The sequence below is a fragment of a genome, unplaced genomic scaffold, assembly GCF_019419815.1.
Source record: "Pyrus x bretschneideri cultivar Hongxiangsu unplaced genomic scaffold, Pyrus_bretschneideri_v1 Contig17, whole genome shotgun sequence".
NCBI classification, from domain to species: domain Eukaryota; kingdom Viridiplantae; phylum Streptophyta; class Magnoliopsida; order Rosales; family Rosaceae; genus Pyrus; species Pyrus x bretschneideri.
In genome coordinates, this window is record NW_025999468.1 from 5,027,860 (window position 1) to 5,046,932 (window position 19,073).

At 36.7% G+C, this 19,073-nt stretch overlaps 2 protein-coding genes across 2 annotated transcripts; both read left to right on the top strand.

The window, feature by feature from the left end:
* The first annotated feature begins 1,482 nt into the window (after positions 1-1,482).
* Positions 1,483-4,495, top strand: LOC103928187 (pentatricopeptide repeat-containing protein At3g04760, chloroplastic-like). The gene is made up of 4 exons (XM_048581753.1): positions 1,483-2,929; positions 3,071-3,168; positions 4,087-4,188; positions 4,298-4,495. Exons 1-4 carry the CDS (start codon positions 1,483-1,485, stop codon positions 4,493-4,495), a joined length of 1,845 nt encoding a protein of 614 aa, XP_048437710.1.
* A 1,244-nt stretch (positions 4,496-5,739) lies between these two features.
* Positions 5,740-9,546, top strand: LOC103928209 (protein DETOXIFICATION 14-like). Its single transcript, XM_009337218.3, has 7 exons — positions 5,740-6,021; positions 7,207-7,754; positions 8,272-8,358; positions 8,450-8,506; positions 8,605-8,843; positions 9,089-9,294; positions 9,484-9,546. The coding sequence occupies exons 1-7, from the start codon at positions 5,746-5,748 to the stop codon at positions 9,544-9,546; spliced, it is 1,476 nt and encodes a 491-aa protein (XP_009335493.3). The 5' UTR covers positions 5,740-5,745.
* Positions 9,547-19,073: the final 9,527 nt, after the last annotated feature.

The window sequence follows — 19,073 nt, forward strand, 5'->3', positions numbered from 1 at the left end:
TGCTAATTAACATGGGCTCAATGTATATTAGGATTTGGTGTGGCGCTGCACCCAGCTTATTCCACTTTGCCAATGTTTATTATACCACATGTTTCACACCATTATTTCTCTTAAAATTTACTATAACTTTATACGAGTTTCAAAAAATATTTTGTAAAATATTAATAACTCGTAATCACTTAAATTTTCATTTTGTACTATCAAATTCATTAAAGTACTAAACAATTTAATCAATGGTTTTATATATTATGTTTTATATGATAAATATCTAACATTTCTAGCCAACAAACCATGGAGTTCATATGAATGAATAGTAGGCGTAATTCTCAATACATATGGTAGTGCAAGGGGAGAATTGCGGGTATTGCCACAGGAGAGGGTTTGCCAGTGACCGTAGCATGGGCCTTGGGACTTAATATAGGAGGACTACGCCCTGTGACCGTAGCAAAACCTGAGCTTTATACCATGGGTTGGAACTGACCTGGGCTGAAGTTCTATATACATAGATAGATACGCTTTCACATCTTCTTAACCGGAAAACGACTAACCCCCCACCTATGCCTCTAGGTGCTAGACCCCTCACAACTGCCTGATTAAAGACTAGAGATTTTAAAAATATTGTCTACGACAGAAGATTATCTCTATTTCTAACTAATTCGTTTATTCTAGATGTTGAGAAGTTGGAACCAATGTCCCCATCTCAAAGGAGTGTATAGAGAGTTTCATAAATCTCGGTGTGCATTTGAAATTTTTTATACGTAAAAGAAAAATACACTTTTGAGAGAGAAGTACAAGTGGCTTCTTACCACAGTGGTGAAAAGGTGTTGAACCCTTGTATGACGGCATGAGTTCGAATTCCGTCTGTGGCTGATTTACTATCTAATCTAATAAAAAGTATTGTTTGACAAGAAAAAATTATAAAAGAAAAAAAAATTAACTATTTACATGGATTTAGAGTCATTCGCGAATTGAGACATGATGTTTCAATCTTCGCATATTGGTGAATGTGCCAATTCTCTCTAATTGCTCAACTTTTCCAAATTCTTTAAATTCAAATTCTAATTGAATACATTCTTTAAATTCAAATTTTAATTGAATACATTCAGAATTATAAGGATTTTAATAAACTATCTTAAAATCCTGATTGAATAAACATTGAATTTCAGAGAATCACTTAAAATCATTTTTGAATACCCCTAAATTCATTAAAAGAATTAAAATCTATCGAAATCCCAATTGAATACATCCGACAATTCAGGAAAAAAAAAAAAGAAATTTCAGGGCTCATTTGCAAATAACCCAAAATTATGGTGGCGAAAATGCAGTTTACTAAAATAAAAATTGAAACCCAAGCCAAACCCACTTCTGAAAATCTGGCGGACTCCACAGTTCACATCCCAACACTAAACCCTGCTCCTCTGGCAGCTCTTCCCTGTCCCCGTCGCGAGCTCAGTCGGTGTTCACCTTTAACATCCTACCACCATGAAAATATTCAGGCGTTTCTCCAACCCTCACAATCTCGACTCTCTCTTAGTACAATCCACACCCCCATTTCATTCCCCCATTGTTCCTCCCAAAACCCTAGTCTCACACGAGCCCTCTCCTCCTGGCAATTTCTCCAATTCAAATCTGCCCCACACAGAAGCTGCTTTCTCCTCTCTGAGTTCCTTGATTTCCTTATTTGGGTCAACCCCATCTTCTCAAAATTCCCAATCTTTGCTGACTATTTACTCACTCAAGCATCAATGTCACGGACGCGTTCAGCCATTTTCCACTGCGCCTTCCGATGTGTTCGAATCTTCCTCACCGCCAGGAGCTTCGGGTTCCGATGAGGGTAATCGATTTGGGAATGTGGGTATTGATGGGATTCGACCGGATGAGACTTCAAATCAAGTTTTGGAAATTATTGATATGATCAGAATGGGTGAGAATGATTTGAAGTCCAAGTTGAATTCCATGAATGTAAGTCTATCTTCTGCCTCCATTACTCGGGTTTTCGAGGTTTTGAATTCTGAAAAGGTACCTGCTTTATGTTTCTTTGATTGGATTAGGGATTCACAACCCATTGGTAGTTATGGGAATGAAATATGTAGCTTGGTTATTGATAATTGTGGGCGGGTAGGTGATTACCCTGCAATGCTTCAGATTTTGAAAGACTTTCAATCGGAGGAAATTCGTCTCACCCAAAAGGCATTTGGGTTTATATCTTCAAATAAGGCTTCTGTTGTCAAAGTGGTAGAGGTTTTGAATAAAGTTGGTGGACTGTGTCGGGCAACTGGAGTGCTTTCTTTGATTGAGATGTTTAGTGTCAAGGGTTTATTTGAAATGGCTGAGTTTGTGATGAAGAAAACAGAGAGGAAGAGATGTTATTACATTATAATGGTCAGAGAAACTTGTCGGAGAAGAAATTTTGGCAGAGCTGTTGATATGCTTGATGAGATGAGGCTAGTGGGGTGTGACCCAGATGCCAAAACTTACAATTATCTGCTCAGTAGCTTATGCAAGAACTATAAATTTGCTGAAGCTACTAAACTGTATGAAGAAATGCTAGAAAGGAATTGTCAACCTGATGGCATAACCTATGAAATATTTATTTGTTACTTATTTAAAGTTGGAAATCTTGATTTTGCAAGACAGTTATTTGATAGAATGATATTGGAGGGCATTAAACCTCGCATTTCAACACATGCTGCCTTTGTCAAGGGTTATTTTAACTTGCGGAGATATAAGGAAGCATATAATTACGTTGTTGATTTAGCTGCTAAAGACAGTGGCTCGAGCAGTTCAGTGTACAGCTTGCTTGCAAGGCTTTATATGAAGGAAGGAAATGCAGTTGTTGCCCAAAATATTCTGACCGAAATGATTAATAAGGGTTTTAGACCAGATTATTCAGTGTATGTGAGAGTTTTGAAACGGCTGTCCAAGTCAGGCAGAGGTGGTTTGGCTGAAGATTTGGAAAGCAGGTTCTCTAGTCTAGCAGGAACTGAATAATGTATTCCAGAAAACGCGTTTGCCTTGTTTTCATGTAGTTTGCCTTCTGGTGTATGTTTGACTGTTTGTTCTTTTCCAGTTGAAGTGGTGAAATCTCCTATTATCGAACCTCCAATTGTTGAAGTGATACTCAAGAGCATTTTTGCTAGATTTAATACAAATCAGTTGAACTTTCTGGTAATTTTCCTCAACGATTTCATGTTGCTATGCAGGCTATAAGAATAAAAACATTCTATCTCCATATTTCTTGGTGTGTTGGACTTGAGTTTCCAAAAGAAGAAAAGGTAATGCATTTTGTTGTCTCTCTGTTTTTATTTATTTATGGAGTTTCCATTGTTTGGCTGGCATTCTTTTTAGAATACTAGAAATGTAGCTAGAAAGACCTTAGCCCCCAGCGTTACATGTACTCTTGGTGAAACTAAGGACAACAGGCAGAGGAAGCTGTTTAGGTTGTGTTAGTCAACACCCTCGTCAGTTACACTTTTGCTTCTCATATGTAATTTTTTGTGCAATTTTAAAATATTTTCAACACTTGGGCTCATGCCTCACTTGGGTTTCAGAAGATTCAAGTGCTGTTGAGTCCTTAATTAGTTGCATACGTGAGAAATATCGCTACTTTCAAGAAAATATGTTTCGACATCTTGCTACTTGCTACAAATAATTTTTTTCTGCTTTTAGCAGAAAAAAATTGCATATTTTCTTTCGTGTCAATAATCTTGTACATGTTTGTGTTCATCTTATGGATGTACTGTAAAGTACCTGGGGGCTTGGTCATTGGCCAGTTTGAAGTCCTTGGCAGAGCTTTTAAATGCAATTCCACACTATCGACAAAGAAACCTATGCAAAGGAGAGCAGAATTGGTTGCAATATTAGGCAGATTGAGGAGTGATCGTCCGCTGATTCCAATTGGCTTAGTAATATGATGATTTCTGTTCTATTCTCAATGCATCTTGAGCCATTCATTTTCAGTGTCTAACATACATTCATGTAATGTGATCGCGAGTCTAGAAACTTTGGATAGTTTGTTTAGTATTTGCAACACAGTGAAAGAAGTCGAGTTCTATCTTTTACCTTTTGAATATTCCTCTTTTATAGGTGCACTTGAATTGTATGCTATCTATTTTTGCTCGCAATTTCAGTTGGATTATTGTTGAGTGGAGGGAGGAACTGAGGAAAGGAAGGCAGAGATTGTTCCAGGTGTTCTCTTTATTGATGAGATGCACATGCTCGACATTGTGTCCTTTGCATTTTTGAACCGAGCTTTGGAGAATGGGATGGCTTCGATATTAGTTGTTGCTACCAACAGAACTACCACCAGAGGCACAATTATAAATCCCCACGCGGAATCTCTGTTGATCTCCTTGATCGCCTGCGTATTGTTGCCACCCATCCTTATACAGAGGATGAAATCCATAAGATTTTGGAAACCAGATGCCAAGAAGTTGAAATGTCGGAAGAGGCAAGGCATTTGTTGACCAAGATTGGTGTTGATGCATCCTTGTGATATGCTATCCATCTCATAACAGCTTCTGCGTTATAAATGTGATGACACGTTCATCATCCTGCTGCATGAGCCCAATTGATCTTGTATGGGACAGTAGTCACCACGGCTTTCGAGAGTTCAAGTCCCGGCTTACCATCTCGAGTCTACACAGAAACTCGGAGCTGCAACAATGCAGACACCGAGAAACAATGAGTCATCTGGACAACAACAACAAAGCCTTATTCTACTAAGTGGAGTCGGTTATATGAAGTTTTATCCCACTAAGTCATCTATATATACAAAAAAAAAAAAAATATAATTAGTGAGTTTGCAAGAACAAGACAACGATGGGGAAGGGAAAGTAAACAAGAGGACATTAGATTAGATAGCAAGTGAATTAGAGGTATGGTGCGTTGGTTCCCTTCAAGTATGTGGAAGGGTGGGGTGGGGTGGGTGGATGGAGTCTCCTCACTTTGTGAGGGTCAGGGGGCGGAAGGAGAGAGAACTTTCATCGCATGCAGCCTTACATTTATTTTATAAAAGGAATATTTTTACGACTTGAACCTGTGATATTTCAATTACAAAGGAACAACCCTTCTCTTGTGTCAAGTATAATAACCTTTTTCTAACCAAACATAATAAGATCTTGCGTGTTTTGTTAACATTCATAGGGAGTTGCGGTGCAAAGTAACTTTTTTAAAGTACACGTCACAATATGACGTGGCGCCTAGCTAGTCTGTTTCTAAGGTCCATCTTAGCAACAAGTTAGCATGCTAAATTTATCGATAATTCAACCATCCAAACTTGTAAATTTGGTAGCATCATGGATAACTTTTAACCACAACTCTGTTCCAGTTCCCAAGTACCAATGTCCTGATATACTAATAAATGCACTATGGTTTCACCGTACATCCGAAGCTGACAAAGTTCGCTACTTTATAAGAATCGGGTAGAATGTCTATCGTAGTCAATCTTAGCTTTACGTGGATCGGGTGGAACGTCTATTGTAATCAATCTTATTCTTATTTTACAAAGAGACTATTTTCATGACTCGAACCGTGTCATAAAAAACAATATTCATGTTTCACTGCGCATCGATGACAACACATTTTTCAAGTAATTACTTTTTAAAGAAAAACAATAAAACTTTTAATGACATCCATTTACAGAAATTCATCGCTGCGCCATCCTTTAAGGAGAATCGGCTAAAGACAATCCACCACTCACTAAATCCACATCTCTCTTTTTGGACTTTCCTTGCTAGTTACGATATGGGAGGGGGAGAGCATGAAATCGCTTTAGAGGAGGCACTAATATCTTCCACGTTGAGAAAGCAAAGGCTGCAGGAAATGGAAGGGAAATGGACGGAGTTCCTGAAAGAGCTTAAGAAGGTGAGCTACATGGCAGCGCCGATGGTGGCTGTCATGGTGATGCAGTACCTTATACAGGTTGTTTCCGTGATGATGGTTGGACATGTCGATCAGCTCTCTCTTTCCGGGGTCTCCATCGCCACCTCTTTCACTAGTGTTACTGGCTTCAGTCTTCTTGTAAGTCCCTATCTCTTTTTTCTCCTTTAAGTGCAATCCCTGCATCCTGTTCATATTGATATTAATATCTTGTGCTCTAGCTCCTTGCATTTTTAAACAGCTAGCTTCAAATTTCAGTGAAAAAGTAAATGAAAAGGTTACCAAGGGTTTAGAAGATACTATCGTAACCAAATTATTACTAATCTATTGTGTGACATAGCTCTAACTCGTCCTCTACTACCGATATCATCGTGCAAAAAAAATAATAATTTCAGACTATGGATGTAAGGATATAATCCCAAAACAATTTTTTTACATCGTGTCAATCAAACGATTTGGACCACATTTAACCAAAAAAAAAAAAAACCACTAGACCGCAATTAACCTTTCAAACCAATTCCATTTGTTGGGGTGAAAACCTTTTTTTTCAGTGACATTTAAAGTTTATTTAGATTATCCAAATTTATTTTTCAAAACATTTTAACTTACACATATTTAAATTCCAATAAAGAATGAAAATTCACTAAATCTACCTCATCCTTACACATGCACGACATGAAAGAACATGACAAACCAAACAACCTACCCCATTCTTAAACACAAACGCATAAAATGGGTAGAAAGAAAAAAAATGGAAGAATTGTATGACGAAAGCAAAATTTGTGTGGATGTTTGAACAAAAGTATAGGTATATAGAGTTTTTTGGTGAATTTTGTTTTTTTAGTTGTTTGAGCCGTTGAATTTAATTTTGGACTATTTAGATCTTTATTTTTTACTACTAGATTTGATCATATTCGATCTGAGCCACTTGGCCGGTCCGATAAAAAAATAGTCGTTGGTATTCCACAAGTGGCCGACAATGACAGCAACTGTGTCTCGGTCACTATCCTGCTCATTTTTTGGGCTAAAAATAAGTTTTAACACAAAACCTTTTTTTAGCCCAATGATTAGAGAAACTTTGAGAGGTGTAGGACTCAAATTTTGAGTTTTAACCCAACCACTGAAGTGGGTCTTAGATAGATTTATTACATTTTCATCCAAAAACTGTGCAATGATACGAGTTGCCCGGAGAAATCGTGTTCTACAAGCTGGAAACTCAAATATGTTGATAAAATCATACATTTTTCTTTTGGCTCAATTGTTACTTAGTCGTCAAGAGACCTTAAGTTACTCATGATATGTAATTAATCTTTGAAAATGTTGCAGTTTGGTCTAGCTGGTGCACTGGAGACTCTGTGTGGACAAGCATATGGGGCACAGCAATATCAAAAGCTTGGAATTCATACTTACACCTCCATCCTATGTCTCTGTCTCGTCTGTCTCCCAATATCACTCCTATGGGTATTCACAGACAAAATTCTAAATTTGATAGGTCAAGATCCTTCAATCTCCAAAGTAGCACACAAATACTCAGTCTGTCTCATCCCTAATCTTTTCTCTTACGCCATTCTTCAATCGCTCATCCGGTATTTCCAGACGCAGAGTTTGATTCTTCCGATGTTGTATAGCTCAGGTGCAACTCTGTGTTTGCATATACCTCTTTGTTGGGCTTTCACCCTTAAACTGAACTTAGGAAGTGTTGGAGCAGCGTTAGCAATAACCTTCTCTTACTGGTTTAATGTGATTGTACTCGGGTTTTACATGAAGTATTCGGTGGCATGTGAAAAGACTCGTGCTCGTGTGCTTTCAGTAGAAGTCATTCGAAACGTTAAAGAATTCTTCTGCTTTGCTACTCCATCAGCTGCAATGGCTTGGTAATCAATTCTTCTTTTCTTCCTCTTTCTAACAAGATAGTAGTATTGGGTTTCTTATGCCCGTGCCCGCACGCACGCCTTTCAGACGTATATAACAAAAGTTTTCACCAGTCAGATTGTAAATCTGAACCATTATTAATCAGATTCTTAAGTTCATGAATATGACTCTTGAACAACCTAAATGCAGCAAGAAAATTACCCTAGCACGTTTACTGGAATAGGAATTGGAATCATTATGATTGTTAAGTTCCTTGGGCCTACTATAACATGGGTGTTGAAATGACTTCAGTTTCTAACTTCCCATGTTATCAATACATACGCAATCGGAAAAAGTGTGGATTTCCCCCTTAAACTCCGTAATTTAACACATAAAAATCAATAATCAAATCAACTGAAGAGGGTAGTAGATTCGATTCCCTTTCCTTACTTCCTCTATTTCATGTTAGCAAGCATGCAGATACATGTATTCAATTCCCTGTTGGCCTTTTTTTCTATTTGACATGGTACACATTTGTAGTCTTGAATGGTGGTCCTATGAGGTGCTCATTTTGCTTTCTGGGCTATTAGCAAATCCGAAACTGGAGGCATCAGTGCTTTCTATATGGTATGTTTCCTTCATAATTATCTCATGTCTTCGACGTTTTGAAGATTATGCAGCATGCTAATGGTTTTTCATTTCCACGGAGTTTGAGCAGCTTTACAATTACTTATTTGCACTACTACATACCATATGCTTTTGGAGCCACAGCAAGGTATGCTCTTAACCTGATCCTGATAACTGACAAAGAAAATTTCAATTCAAATTCGTACCTACATTGTTTTCCAAGAATACTCTTTGCTGATTTTGTAGCACTAGGGTTTCAAATGAGTTAGGAGCTGGGAATCCTCGCGCTGCTAAAGTTACAGTCTGTGCTATTACGGTTCTTGCAATCGTGGAAATGATTGTTGTAAGCACAACTCTTTTCTCTTACCGCCATAATCTCGGATATGCATTCAGCAAAGACAAGGAGGTTGTGGAGCGTATAGCAGATATGGGTCTTCTTATTAGTCTCTCCATTGTTATGGATGGGTTACAAGCACTACTTTCAGGTTTGTTTCCCAAACTTCACTTCAATTCCTTCTTTAGAGGGTCACTGGTGCCTGTAGGAACTAGAAAAAAGAGAGACCGATATAAAATTGTGTTCTGCCAAGGCTCCGGGCTCACATATCACGTACGGAGTCTGGCGCAGTGCACTAGATGTATCTCTTGCATTTCAGCCGTATTTTAAACATTCATATAAAGCCTCTGAAATCTAGGAGACACGCTCATGACGGTTGATTTTGTATCAAATTAGGGGTTGCTAGAGGAACAGGATGGCAGGAGATAGGAGCTTATGTAAATCTGGGGGCATATTATTTGGTTGGCACTCCGGTGGGTGTAGTGCTTGCCTTTGTTGTACACTTGAGAGCCAAGGGCCTATGGATTGGATTATTGACAGGGTCTACTGTTCAGGCTCTCCTGCTTGCTCTTAAAACTGGTCTCACAAATTGGCAAAAGCAGGTTCAAGCTCTCTTTCACCAACTATTTTTGCGTGACTACACATACTCACAACACTTATTCAGTATAGTTCACCAATCACGCAGCTGATTATTTTCTCGGCACGGCAGAAGCAATTTTATCATCGCAACAATGTCAACCTTGCCCCAAGTATGATATGTTAATTAATTAAGCTCATGTGGAATGATGCAGGCTTCACTTGCAAGAGAGAGGATGCTGAAAGAGGTCGTACCTATAGTGGAATCAGTTGGATAAGAGAGAAGGAACAGAATATGAATATATATATATATATATATATATATGTATGTATATAATCTCCAAAAAGAGGGGAAGAGTTAACATATACTCATACAGTTTCAGGATTAATTCATGAGGATCGAGGAGCATCTAGCAAGTTTCTATATAAAGGAAATATCCACGTTTTATTCATGAATATATCATCATAAATGCGTACGACACCATTTTAATGATCTAGATGAATGCTGTACTCTTTTTTCCTTTGCTTTAGTTGTCCCACTATGTTTTTCAAGTAAAGGTTTAACAAGGCAACAATATCTTTTCTGTGATAGAGATGAAAGTCCAACACAAAATCTAATCTCTTTTTCTTTAACTTTATTCTAAGCATGAAGGAATTCTTCCGGTTTGCTATTCCTTCAGCTGTAATAACCTGGTAATCAACGTATGTTTTCTTCCCCTCTACAAGAAAATTATGGTCTTGGTTTTCCTTAGTTACACCCCCCACGCAAACACTCATATAGCGAAGTGTCCTGTTGGCAGACTGTAAACATAGACCATTGATTGGCTATTTCTTTCATGAATATGTGGTGGAATATAGTTGAAAATAAAGGGTTTAGGATAAATTTAAAATTATTCTCTACAATCTCACACTTCTCAAATACAACATCAATACTTTATTCTTCTCCATAAGGAGGTCTTTATAAGAAAACAAAGGAGCAATAATAGGAAATAAACCAAAACAATCATTGGTCTACAAGACAAGGAAACTTAGACCAAATCAAATCATATCAAAACCCTAATTAAATCATATAAAATCACTAATTAAATCAAATCACTAAAATATTTTCCTTTTTATTTTCCAACACCCGAAAACTCATGATGTGAAATCAAGAGTTTACCAAGAAGGAAATCTTCATTGATATGCTAAAACTAACGCCAATCTTTTCGAAAGCTCAGCAAATCACAATTCGTCTAAACTAACGCATCTTTTTGAATGCCCAGCTAGAGTTAGCACCAATCTTTTTGAAAGCCCAATTAGTAACAAATCATAATCCCCATAACTGACGCCTATTTTCAAAAGTCCAATTGGAACTAATGCTAATCTTTTTGAAAGCCCAATTGGAACTAACTTCTTTTTCAAAAGCTCGATAAATAAATCACTTGATGTATTGGAACTAAAGCCTCTTTTCAAAATTCCAGTTGATCAAATGCTAATCTTTTCAAAAACACAACTGAAATGAACATCTCTTTTCGGAAGCCCCAATCACCAAATCTCTCTTTTCCTTTAATTTGTTTTTTTCCATTCTTCTTCTTGTTTTTTTCTTCCTCAAATAAAAAAAAAAAAAAAAAAACTAAACTCACGAGAAAAAACAAAATAAAACACAAAAAAACTACTTGATAGGAAACATATATCCTACACGATTTTTTTTTTCCTCCTAATCTCTTTCCGTCAAGGCATTAAAACCACACTTTTCTTCCCTTTATTCTTCTTCTTGGCAGTGGAAACTTATATTCTTCAAACAATAGTAGACAATCTTCACCATCAGATTCATATCATGTGGGTGTGCAAAGAAAATTAGCTTCGTGCACCCACATCGAAGCGCTGACAGCAAAGTTCAACCAAGAATTGAACCTTACTCTGATACCAAGTTGAAAATAAAAAGTTTAGGATAAATTTAGAATTCTCTATAATCTCACAATTCTCAAATACAACTTCAATATTTTATTCTTCTACATAAGGAGGTATTTATAAGGTAACAAAGGAACAATACTAGGAAATAAACCAAAACAATCCTTTTTGTCTACAAGACAAGGTAACTTAGACCAAATCAAATCATATCAAAACCCTAATTAAATCATAGAAAATGACTAATTAAATTACTTATTAAATCATATAAAATCACTAATTAAATCAAATCTCTGAAATACTTTTCTTTTTATTTTCCAACAAATATTGCTTTTCAGGTTCATTTCCTGCAAACGTCGCGTTAATCCTTCTTTCTTTAGAGGGTCCCTGTTGCATCTTGGAACGGGAATTTATCAATAACAACCAAAAATTCGCAAGGGCTTATTTTTTGAACTCAGTTTGTCAAGCATCACTAGTACAAAAAACATTTTGTGTGACGCATGTCCTTCTTCGTGCAAAGTCAAAAACCGTCATGCAAAAATTGGCCCAACAAACCTTTGTCGCGCACCAACCGTTGTGCCAAGGCCGTGACAACAAGGTTTGCATGACGAAGAAGTAACATGAGTCGCGGAAAACTACCTTGCGTGACATATGTTACTTCTTTGTTGTGCAAACCTTTGTTTTTTTTTTTTTTGGCAAAAATATTTTTTATTTAATTTTTAATAAATATTTTAATTAAATTCTAAAAAATAATTAATAAACCAAGAAAAATTATTTAATTATAAAATATATGAAAATGTACATACAAGATGTCCGAACAAAAAGGAAAAAACTACAAGTAGTCTTCTAGGTTTAATACATCAGGCTACTAGGTATCGGCTGGGCGAAATGACTGGAAGGTCGAAGGTGGAGCAATATTAGGTGCTGGCATCGGGATTTGAAGGCCAGACATTTGTAAGGCTCATAAGATCATGCTTATCTTCTCGTCTTAGGCTGAAAACTAAGCAGCAATCTGGGCTTCCCGAGCATCCAGGACTGCTTCTTGGGCCACAATCTTATCTTTTAGGATTTCCACTTCCTTCGTCAGGGCAACCTGTCCTTATATACATAAGCTGTAAATCCAAAGTAAATTGCATCATTAGCATGGAGCAGTTGGCATGAAACAAATACACAAGCTGTAATAAATACCATACCAAATATTTGAAATAAGCTATCAAACAGAGCCATTATAGACGAAACAAAAGGAGTACCGCGTTGTTTAACATTTATTTTTGAACTACACAAGTTTAGTATAAACAAATCCACTAAAGATTATTTGTAATCTGTCACATCCCGACCCGGGGGGACCACTTCCCGGGCCCGCTCCACCACCGTAGTACGATATTGTCCGCTTTGGGCTTACCATTCCCTCACGGTTTTGTTTTTGGAAACTCACGAGCAACTTCCCAGTGGGTCACCCATCATGGGATTGCTCTAGCCCCCTTCTCGCTTAACTTCGGAGTTCCTAAGGAATCCGAAGCTAGTGAGCTACCTAGCATGAGAATATACATTTAAGGATCACTCCCCTGGGCGATGTGGGATGTCACATAATCAATTAACTTCAACTTTGAGCGAACAATTACAAGTTGACACACTCCAACATGACTATAGTACAACACTAAAGACTCTAGTTTGAATAAGTAAGCAAAGGAGTAGGACACACTAGCTGAAAAATGTGGATGCCACACATTTATAGCATTTCACTTACATGAATTGAAGGGATGTGATTCCCACTAAGCAAATCTAGAAGGACGGTGCCAAAGCTATAAACAACACTTTCTGGAGTGACCCTTCCTACAAAGTAAATAAACGACCAGTAAAGTCAGCATATCTCAAGCAGAAGTCGTTTAGATAGGAACGTGTCATGTTGTAGAAAACTAATGTCAATACCATCTTGCATTTCAATGTTTGCTTGTTAAAAAGCTATATATTTAGAGGTACTTCACAAAAGGGTCACTGAGAAATCTTAGAAGCTGAGCTAAAAATAGCATTCTTAAAAAACCAAGTGAAGTCGAAAGACAAATAGTAAATAAAGATAGATTTTGTTTAACATACAGTGGAACAAATGCTTAGCCCAAAGTATCAGTAGGCATGTACTCAGCAACAAGCAGCCTTTCATCCCCATCACAGCAATACCCAATCAAATTTGCAAGCCGCCAATGCCGCAACTTCCCCACACCCCAAGCTTCCTCATGCAAAACCAAAACCCATAAATCATTCATACACCTAAGTCACAAAACGAACATCTGTAAATTTTACAGCGACCTATTTCCAGAAATTGAAATCTAATTACACAAACTAAAATTGAAATCTGACTTTCGATTTTGAGATACCTAAAATTGAAATCTGGACCTAGCAAAACTTTGAGAGAGAGATGTGAAGAGACCTTTGGAATTGAGGAAACGGAGAGGAATTCCGACGGAGGGTGGAGTGGAGGAGAAGCAGATGGGTGGGTAGGGGCTGTTGTCTTCCTTCGTCTTTGTCTTCATCTAACGGAGTGGGAGAGAAATTAGTTTGACAATGTTTCTCAAATAGAATGCATGATCGAACATCTGAGAGAAAGTGAATCTACAAACACTTCAGTTTCATAGCAAATGCTAGTAGACATCTTTTTCGACAAAAGCATAAAATTAGGTTCAAATGATCGAACAACGAGTTTAAACCAACTTTACTACTTTCAAAAATCACTCTTTTTTTCATATACAGTATGCACACATACATAGATCACAGATACAAACTTTCATAAAATCGTCGATATGGAATCCTAATGGACCTTACCACTTTGAGAAGGAGCCATCTTATCTGAAGTTTCTGAATGCTGGTGAGCTTCTGCGACACTGTTTCACTGATCGTTGACAAAACCCCCGCTATAATTGCCTGTTCGGATATCAACCGAAATGAAGATCACCAAAAAAAATCTCAATTAACAACTTGTTACACTCATATTATTCAACTCGAAAAACTAATTAATTACTAATCATAATTAAGGAATATGAGCTGAAAATACATCATCTTTGAAAAAACCTAGATGAGAAAGTAATCTAGACATACAAAAAAAAAAATTCAATCTTTGGGGGTTTCCTCAACTTTCTCGGGAACCAAACAGGGTTTTAATATAGAAAACAGAGGAAATCAAGATATCCCAGAATAAAAGTGAGACTGATAATTTGATAAAAGGCATAGAATTTGACCTTGGTTCTGGGTGATGCTGAAGTTGAAGCAAGTACTGCTGCAACCCTTTCTTTGCAATCGACCCTATCAAAATTTCTACGTCACAAAATAGCGGAAGAACGTATTGGTAACACTCACCAAATAAAACCCTAATTATCATATGTTGAAAGATTAAAGCAAAAAGCAAAACATTGAGAGAGATAGATGTGAAGAGACCTTCAGAATCAAGGAAACGGCAAGAATTCCGACGAAGGTTGGAGCGGAGAAGGAGCAGATGGGTGTGTAGTGGTTGCTGTCTTCCTTCATCCTTGTCTTCGTCTAACGGAGTGGGAGAGAAAAGCGAGACCGAGTGAAAGAGAGGTCGAGATGAGCGAAGGGGAAAAGAGAGACCGAGTGAGAGAGAGGGTAGTGTCTGGACTCTTCCAATTGCACCTCCATTATGAGTAATTTGGGAAAATTTTAAAAACAGCGCCTATTTTTTTCAGGTAGGCCGCCAAAATTTTAACAACTTGCGTGACGCATGTATTCGTCGTGCAAACAAACTTTGCGCAACGCACCAACTAATACGTCATGCAAAGAGTGTTTGCGGGACAGAATAACCGCGTCGCGCAAAGCGTTTTTGCGCGACGCACCAACTAATACGTCTCGCAAAGGCTATTTGCGCAACACATTGGCTAGTGCGTCGCGCAAGTTAATTTTAAAAAATATGTATATTATAAAAATTACTGAAAATTTAACTTTATTCCCTTCAAATTTATTTATTTTTATATAAAACCCACAATAATATATTTTTCTAACAAAAACTCGATCCAAACTATAATAATAAATTTAAAGCTACTTAGTAAATATATATACCATTTAATTTCTTAAGTGTTATAGGTATAAAATAAATAAATTTAAAGCTACTTCAGAAATATATAACTTGATGGGATACGCATTTTACGAAACTAGTTTCAAAGATCCAATCATCAAACTTGTTTGTATATATTTCGAGATCGCGTACACCAAAAATCGCAAAAAACAAACATTCAAATATCAAGTAACGGGACAAAACTTTTCGACTGTTATAAATTAAAAATCACGATTTAGCGGTTATTTTAACTCCGATTTTGATAATTTTTTTATAGCTACACTCCTTGACCCTATATGAATACAATGAATGAATTCAAATTCAATTTAAAATATTTACACTAGTAGATACCACAAAATCTTATGTTATACTTAATGAAAGTATAAATAAACTCTTAAGTGTTAGTGAATCTATTGTTTTGATGGGATATGCATTCTAGAAACTAATTTCAACGATCCAACCATCAAACTTGTTTGTATATGCTTCAAGATCGCATACGCCAAAAATCACAAAAAACAAACATTCAGATATCAAGTAACAGGACAAACCTTTTCGACGTTATAAATGAAAAATCACGATTTAATGGTTATTTTAACTTCGATTTTGATGATTTTTTTACAGCTACACTCCTTGATCCTATATGAATACAATGAATAAATTGGATCTTCAATTTAAAATATTTACACTAGTGGATACCACAAAACCTTATGTTTATACTTAATGAAAGTATAAATAAACCCTAAGTTTTAGTGAATCTATTGTTTTGATGAGATACGCATTGTACGAAACTAATTTCAACGATCCAACCATCAAACTTGTTTGTATATGCTTCGAGATCGCATACGCAAAAAATCGCAAAAAATAAACATTCAAATATCAAGTAACGGGACAAAACTTTTCAACGGTTATAAACGAAAAATCACGATTTAACGGTATTTTTAACTCCGATTTTAATGATTTTTTACAACTACACTCCTTGATCCTATATGAATACAATGAATGAACTCGATCTTCAATTTAAAATATTTACACTAGTGGATACCACAAAATCTTATGTTATACTTAATGAAAGTATAGATAAACTCAAGTGTTAGTGAATCTATTGTTTTGATATGATACGCATTGTACGAAACTAGTTTCAACAATCCAATCGTCAAACTTGTTTGTATATGCTTCGAGATCGCATACGCCAAAAGTCGCAAAAAACAAACATTCAGATATCAAGTAACTGGACAAACCTTTTCTACAACGATAAACGAAAAATCACGATTTAACGGTTATTTTAACTCCGATTTTGATGATTTTTTACAGCTACACTCCTTAACTCTATATGAATATAAAGAACTAATTCGACCGTCAATTTAAAACATTTATACAAGTGGATACCAAAAAAGAAAAAGGCAATGCAAGAACCTCAAAAGAAAAGCAAAAGGAAAAAAAAAAAAAAAAATCTTTGCGCGACAAAGACCTATGTGGCGCAAAGTGTTTTTTTTTTGCTCCATTTGCTTATGAACTAATTCGATCATTGTCACATCCCGGCCCGGGGCGGATCACTTTCCGGGCCCGCTCCACCACCGTAGCACGATATTGTCCGCTTTGGGCTTACCATTCCCTCACGGTTTTGTTTTTGGGAACTCAAGAGCAACTTCCCAGAGGGTCACCCATCCTGGGAGTGCTCTAGCCCCTTTCTCGCTTAACTTCGGAGTTCCTACGGAACCCGAAGCCAGTGAGCTCCCAAAAGGCCTCGTGCTAGGTAGGGATGGGAATATACATTTAAGGATCACTTCCCTGGGCGATGTGGGATGTCACAATCCACCCCCCTTAGGGGCCCGACGTCCTCGTCGACACATTTCCGGCCAGGGATAGGCTCTGATGCCAATGTCACATCCCGGCCCGAGGCGGATCACTTCCCAGGCCCGCTCCACCACCGTAGCACCATATTGTCCGCTTTGGGCTTACCATTCCCTCACGGTTTTGTTTTTGGGAACTCACGAGCAACTTCCCAGAGGGTCACCCATCCTGGGAGTGCTCTAGCCCCTTTCTCGCTTAACTTCGGAGTTCCTACGGAACCCGAAGCCAGTGAGCTCCCAAAAGGCCTCGTGCTAGGTAGGGATGGGAATATACATTTAAGGATCACTTCCCTAGGCGATGTGGGATGTCACAATCATCAATTTAAAACATTTTACACAAGTGAATATCACAAAATCTTATGCTATACTTAATGAAAGTATAAATAAACTCTAAGTGTTAGTGAATCTATTGTTTTGATGGGATACGTATTGTACGAAACTAGTTTAGACGATCCAACCGTCAAACTTATTTGTACATAATTCGAGATCGCATACGCCAAAAATCACAACAAACAAACAAACATTCAGAGATCAAGTAACAAGACAAAACTTTTCGACGGTTATAATAAAAAAAATCACCATTTAAAGTAGTTTTAACTTCGATTTTAATGATTTTTTACAGTTACACTCCTTGATCCTATATGAATACAATGAACTAATTCGATTATCAATTTAAAATATTTATACTATTGGATACCACAAAATCTTATGTTATACTTAATGAAAGTATAGATAAACTCCAAGTGTTAGTGAATCTATTGTTTTGATGCGATACGCATTGTACGAAACTAGTTTCAACGATCCAACTGTCAAACTTGTTTGTACATGCTTCGAGATTGCATACACCAAAAATTGCAAAAACACAAACATTCAAGTATCAAGTAACTGGACAAACCTTTTTGACGGTGATAAACGAAAAATCACGATTTAATAGTTATTTTAACTCTGATTTTGATGATTTTTTATAACTACACTCCTTAATCTTATATGAACACAATGAACTAATTCGATCTTCAATTTAAAACATTTTACATAAGTGGATACCACAAAAGAAAAAAGCAATGCAAGAACCCCAAAAGAAAAGCAAAAGGAAAAAAAAAAAAAAAAAAAAAACAGCTTTGCATGACCCCAGCCTTTGTCGCGCAAAGTTTGTTTGCGCAACGAAATTTGTTGCGTCGCGCAAACATGTTTTTGTACTAGTGCATGTAGTGTTATCCCTGATAAGTTTTAAGTGCCATTAATCTCTGAAAAATTCACTGTTAACTATCAACTTCTGATCAGGTTTGAATTAGTTCTTCCTGGTCTTGTCATTCATAAGATTGACATGCCAATAACTCAACCAATAAATTCTCTCTAACAATAATTGTGAAAAACTGAAAAGACTTTTATTTTAGGATGGTGCTATTACTTAAACACGCTCTATACTACAAGTGACGCTCATACATAATAATGGAGCTCACATTTATCCGTTTGGATTCTCTTCGGATTTTTTTGGTAAGAATCTTAGAGATTTGTGAATTGTGTCTGTTTATTATACATCGTGTGGTCAGTTTTTGTCAGATACTATTTTTGTTTAATTTTAAATAAAAATATTTAAAATAATTTCTGATCTCACAATGTACGATGAATAGATACAGTTCATGAATCTCTAGGATCCTCACAAAGAGGATCCGGTAAGAATCTGGATTCCACATTTATCAGATAGTGTGTCGACACACGTGTTACTTTTGTTTGTTCAAATAGTTTTGTTGTTTATTTTTATTATCGAATAGACCAATCATTGGAAAGGGGAACAAAATGCATTCATACTTTATTACCATTTCTCAACAATTTCATATTTGTTATCTCTTAGAAATAGGCATGAAAATTTGTACATCTAATGATTTCTTTTGTTTCAAGGAGGGTGGCCTTTATAGATGAAATTGTTTTGAACTAGAATAATTATTTAATATTTCTTGCTCTGGCCTCTGATGTAACGTTTCTATTCGAATCTATCGTTCGAAATAAG